Here is a 5,630-nt window from a genome sequence, read left to right as displayed (position 1 = left end):
TTCCCATGAGTTCTTCTTCCCTGATCTGAAACGGTCGCCAGCCTCTCGCTTATATTCTGGAGGGTGTGTTCTTTGTACACACTTGTCTCAGCCCTTTTTCGTCCTGCTTATACACCGTGGGAATGCTCCCACCATCATATCTGCCCCTACTTGCCCAGGGGATACGACCTTACTTTTCCGCTTCAGAATCTTCCGGGGTCTTCTAACTAAATTGGTTACCAAGGGACCAGCCCTCTCCTCGCAGCGCCTCTCCTCCCCTCTAAAAAACCCCTTCCTTGTTAAATAATCACAACAATTAACGAAAAGAATGTCTTAAGAGTCACTGATCTGTGTGTTTAACAGGCATTCTTTTTTTAATCATCGCAAGTAGGATGCGATGGAAACTGAGGAATAGGAAACTGAGGCATAGGAAAGTTAATTTGCTAGAGGTAACAGTTTGCCTGGGGTTGAAATCTGAATCCATTGTGTAGCTGGCTCCAAAGCTGTTGCACTCACCCCTTCCTCTTTTCACAAATCCTTCGTTCTCCCTTTAGTTGCTTCTCCAGAGAATTTTTTCTGAATGTGGTCTAAAAGGTCCCTATTTATGGAAATGTGACCTTTAAGAACTTTTTCAGAGCTTCTCAGGCAGACTCTTGAGTGTTCCATTTTATCAGGCATCTAGACTCTGAGCTTAGTAATATTTTGCATCCCCACCATGTGCTTGGAGAATTTTGAGCATTACTTTACTAGCGTGTGAGATGAGTGCAATTGTGCGGTAATTTGAGCATTCTTTGGCATTTCCTTTGGGATTGGAATGAAAACTGACCTTTTCCAGTCCTGTGGCCACTGCTGAGTTTTCCAAATTTGCTGACATATTGAGTGCAGCACTTTGACAGCATCATCTTTTAGGATTTGAAATAGCTCAACTGGAATTCCATCACCTCCACTAGCTTTGTAGTGATGCTTCCTAAGGCCCACTTCAGGGGAACGACATCCCATTCCAGGATGTCTGGCTCTAGGTGAGTGATCACACCATTGCGATTAACTGGGTTGTGAAGATCTTTTTTGTACAGTTCTTCTGTGTATTCTTGCCACCTTTTCTTAATATATTCTGCTTCTGTCAGGTCCATACCATTTCTGTCCTTTATTGAGCCCATCTTTTCATGAAATGTTCCCTTGTTATCTCTAATTTTCTTAAAGAGTTCTGTAGTTGTTCCCATGCTATTGTTTTCCTCTATTTCTTTGCATTGATTGCTGAGGAAGGCTTTCTTATTTCTCCTTGCTATTCTTTTGAACTCTGCATTCAAATGGAAATGTCTTTCCTTTTCTGCTTTGCTTTTTGCTTCTCTTCTTTTCACAGCTATTAGTAAGGCCTGCACAGACAGCCATTTTGCTTTTTTGCATTTCTTTTTCCTGGGGATGGTCTTGATCCCTGTCTCCTGTACAATGTCAAACCTCTGTCCATAGTTCATCAGGCACTCTGTCTATCAGATCTAGTCCCTTAAATCTATTTTTCACTTCCACTGTATAGTCATAAGGGATTTGATTTAGGTCATACCTGAATGGTTCAGTGGTTTTCCCCACTGTCTTCAATTTAAGTCTGAATTTGGCAATAAGGAGTTCATGATCCTAGCCACAGTCAGCTCCCGGTCTTGGTTTTGCTGACTATATAGAGCTTCTGCATCTTTGGCTGCAAAGAATATAATCAATCTGATTTTGGTGTTGACCATCCAGTGATGTCCATGTGTAGAGTCTTCTCTTGTGTTGGTGGAAGAGGGTGTTTGCTATGACCAGTGCGTTTTCTTAGCAAAACTGTATTAGCCTTTGCCCTGCTTCATTCTGTAGTCCAAGGCCAAATTTGCCTGTTACTCCAAGTGTTTCCTGACTTCCTACTTTTGCATTCCAGTCCGCTATAATGAAAAGGTTATCTTTTTTGGGTGTTGGTTCTAAAAGGTCTTGTAGGTCTTCATAGAACCGTTCAACTACAGCTTCTTGAGTGTTACTGGTTGGGGCATAGACTTGGATTACTGTGCTATTGAGTGGTTTGCCTTGGAAATGAACAGAGATCATTTTGTCGTTTTTGAGATTGCATTCAAGTACTGCATTTCGGACTCTTTTGTTGACCATGATGGCTAATCCATTTCTTCTAAGGGATTCCTGCCCACAGTAGTAGATAAAATGGTCATCTGAGTTAAATTCACCCATTCCAGTCCATTTTAGTTCGCTGATTCCTAGGATGTCGACATTCACTTTTGCCATCTCCTGTTTGACCACTTCTAATTTGCCTTGATTCATGGACCTAACATTCCAGGTTCCTATGCAATATTGCTCTTTACAGCATTGGACCTTGTTTCTATCACCAGTCACATCCACAACCGGGTGTTGTTTTTGCTTTGGCACCATCCCTTCTTCTTTCTTAAGTTATTTCTCCTCTGATCTGATGCTTTTGAACTGTGGTGTTGGAGAAGAGTCTTGAGAGTTCCTTGGATTGCGAGGAGATCCAACCAGTCCATCCTAAAGGAGATCAGTCCTGGGTATTCATTGGAAGGTCTGATGTTGAAGCTGAAACTCCAATACTTTGGCCACCTGATGTGAAGAGCTGACTCATTTGTAAAGACCCTGGTGCTGGGTAAGATTGAGGGCAGGAGGAGAAGGGGACAACGGGATGAGATGGTTGGATTACATCACCAACTCAATGGACATGAGTTTGGGTGGGCTCCAGGAGTTGGTGTTGGACAGGGAGGCCTGGCGTGCTGCAGCTCATGGGGTCGCAAAGAGTCAGACATGACTGAGCGACTGAACCGACTGACCATGTGCTTTGTTATTGTTGTTCAGTTGCTAAGTCCTGTCCCACTCTGTGTAACCCCATGAACACTTCCCTGTCCTCCACATCTCCCAGAGTTTGCTCAAACTCACGTACATCCAACCATCTCAGCCTCTGTCATCCCCTTCTCCTCCTGCCCTCAGTCTTTCCCAGCATCAGGGTCTTTTCCAGTGAGTTGGCTCTTCACATAAGGTGACCAAAGTATAGGAGCTTCAGCTTCAGCATCAGTTCTTCCAGTGAATATTCAGAGTTGATTTCCTTTAGGATTGACTGGTTGGATCTCCTTGCAGTCCAAGGGACTCTCAAGAGTTTTCTCCAACAGTACAGTGCAAAAGCATCATTTCTTCAGTGCTCAGTCTTCTTTATGGTCCAACTCTCACATCTGTACATAAGTACTGGAAAACCCATAGCTTTGACTATACAGACCTTTGTTGGTAAAATGATGTCTCTGCTTTTAATACACTGTCTAGATTTGTCATAGCTGTTCTTCCAAGGAGCGAGCATCTTTTAATTTCATGACTGCACTCACTGTCCGTAGTGATTTTGGAGTCCAAGAGAAGAAAATCGGCCACTGCTTCTGCTTTTTCCGCTTCTGTTTGCCATGAAGTGATGTGACCCGATGCCATCATCTTTGTTTTTTGAATGTTGAGTTTTACAATGTGCTATGCTTCCTTAAGAATGTACTCTTAACCCAGTATGTACTCATTACAGCCCTCTTCCCCTTCCTCAGTGTGACTGTCATTGTCATTATCACTGTCCTCAGCAAACATTTGAGCAGCTAATTTTTGTAAGACGATAAAGATAATTGCCGTTTCAAAAAACTCTTGAGGTTTAGTTTCTTATCTCAAGGAGACATACGACATTTATTCATAAGACCAAGAAAATGGTAGGTAATCAGTAACTTGGGCTTCCCTTGTGGCTCAGCTGGTAAAGAATCTGCCTGCAATGTGGGAGACCTGGGTTCGATCCCTGGGTTGGGAAGATCCCCTGGAGGAGGACATGGCAACCTGCTCCAGTATTCTTTTTTTTTTTTTTTTTTTGAAAAGTTAAAAATTCCTTAATTTTTTATTCCTGGTACCACTACCACAATTTACAGGGCAATATACCTGATGTAATGAAAAGAAAAAGAAAAAGACAAAGCTACAACAGATAAAAGACCTCAGGAATGTACATCTAATTGACACTACATTGCATTAATCAATAGCTGCACTTTTTGCAAACTGTGGCTATGACAGTCCTGAACAAGAAGGGTTTCCTGTTTAAGCTGCAGTAACTTTTCTGACTATGGATCATCGTTCCTTCTGTGGCAGATTTTTACAGTTCCTCTAACGCATTTGGGACGACTGTGTCAAAGTAACCTGCAGCTTTCCTGACAACTCCTCGCTCTCTCTCCTGCTAAGAACTGTAGCCCTTTTCTTCTGAGTTTTTAGAACCTTCTGCTACCATATCCACCACTTCCACCACCAGATCCATAACCACCACCATAGGGACTGCCCGAGCTTCTTCCACCAAAACTACCCCCTTTCATGGGTCCATAATTTGATTGCTGTTGTCCACTATAATTTCCAAAATCATTATAGTTTCCACCACCACCATAGTTACCTCCAAAATTTCCTCCTTCATTGTAACCATCATATCCTCCACCACCGCCACCATATCCACCACCTTGGTTTCCATATCCTGGTCCACCACCACCGTAACCTCCTCTACTACTATAACCAGGACCACCGCCATAGTTGCCCCCATCACCTCCAAATCCACTGTATCCACCATCACCTCCTCCATAACTCCCTCGGCTGCCACCACCTCCACCACCATAGCCTCCTCTTCCACCAAAGTTTCCACCACGGCCAAAGTTACCTCCACCACCTCCAAAGTTTCCGCCACGACCCATAAAGTTGCCAGATCCACCTCCACGACCTCTTTGTGATCCAGCAGATTGCATCTCTTGTTTAGAAAGGGCCGTTTTCACTTCACAATTATGCCCATTAATAGTGTGGTATTTCTGAACAACAATTTTATCAACTGTATCATGATCATCAAAAGTTACAAAAGCAAATCCTCTCTTTTTTCCACTCTGCCTGTCTTCCATAACTTCTATGGTTTCAATCTTGCCATACTTTTCAAAGTAGTCTCTCAAATTATATTCTTCTGTATCTTCTTTAATACCACCAACAAAAATTTTCTTCACTGTTAGATGGGCACCAGGCTTTACAGAATCCTCTCTAGAAACAGCTCTCTTTGGTTCCACTACACGCCCATCAACCTTGTGTGGTCGAGCACACATTACTGCATCCACTTCTTCAACACAAGAGTAAGTCACAAAACCAAAGCCCCGGGAACGCTTTGTTTGGGGGTCTCTCATCACCACACAATCTGTAAGTGTGCCCCATTTCTCAAAATGTTCTCTTAAGCTATCATCTGTAGTTTCAAAGCTCAGACCACCGATAAACAGCTTTCTCAACTGCTCTGGTTCCTTGGGATCGTGACCCTCCATTTTGAGACCGGACTCGCCTCTTCCAACTCGAGTTCAATATGGGACCGAGAGCTGCTCCAGTATTCTTAAATGACTGGAGAATCCCCATGGACAGAGGAGCCTGGTGGGCTAGGTTAAATGAATCATCAAAGAATTAATAGCATTTCAGATGCTGTAATAAGCACAGGGACTGTGCATCTAGTACAGTGCTTTGCCCTTTTCAGTTCAGTCGCTCAGTCGTGTCCGACTCTTTGCGACCCCATGAGTCACAGCACGCCAGGCGTCCCTGTCCATCACCAACTCCCGGAGTTTACTCAAACTCATGCCCATCGAGTTGATGCCATCCAGCCA

General features: G+C 43.5%; 1 protein-coding gene across 1 annotated transcript; it reads right to left on the bottom strand.

Annotated features, from left to right (window-relative positions):
- Window positions 1-3,883: 3,883 nt before the first annotated feature.
- LOC122708150 (heterogeneous nuclear ribonucleoprotein A3-like) lies at window positions 3,884-5,344 on the bottom strand. The gene has a single exon (XM_043924304.1). It carries the CDS (start codon window positions 5,298-5,300, stop codon window positions 4,230-4,232), a length of 1,071 nt encoding a protein of 356 aa, XP_043780239.1. The 5' UTR covers window positions 5,301-5,344; the 3' UTR covers window positions 3,884-4,229.
- Window positions 5,345-5,630: the final 286 nt, after the last annotated feature.

The sequence above is a fragment of the Cervus elaphus genome, chromosome 14, assembly GCF_910594005.1.
Source record: "Cervus elaphus chromosome 14, mCerEla1.1, whole genome shotgun sequence".
NCBI lineage: Eukaryota > Metazoa > Chordata > Mammalia > Artiodactyla > Cervidae > Cervus > Cervus elaphus.
Note: the sequence above shows the minus strand (reverse complement) of the source record. Positions and strands in the feature narration are given on the sequence as shown.

Bases quoted from the DNA above. Each gene is read 5' to 3' on its own strand.
- LOC122708150 (XM_043924304.1), bottom strand. From the start codon at position 5,300: ATGGAGGGTCACGATCCCAAGGAACCAGAGCAGTTGAGAAAGCTGTTT.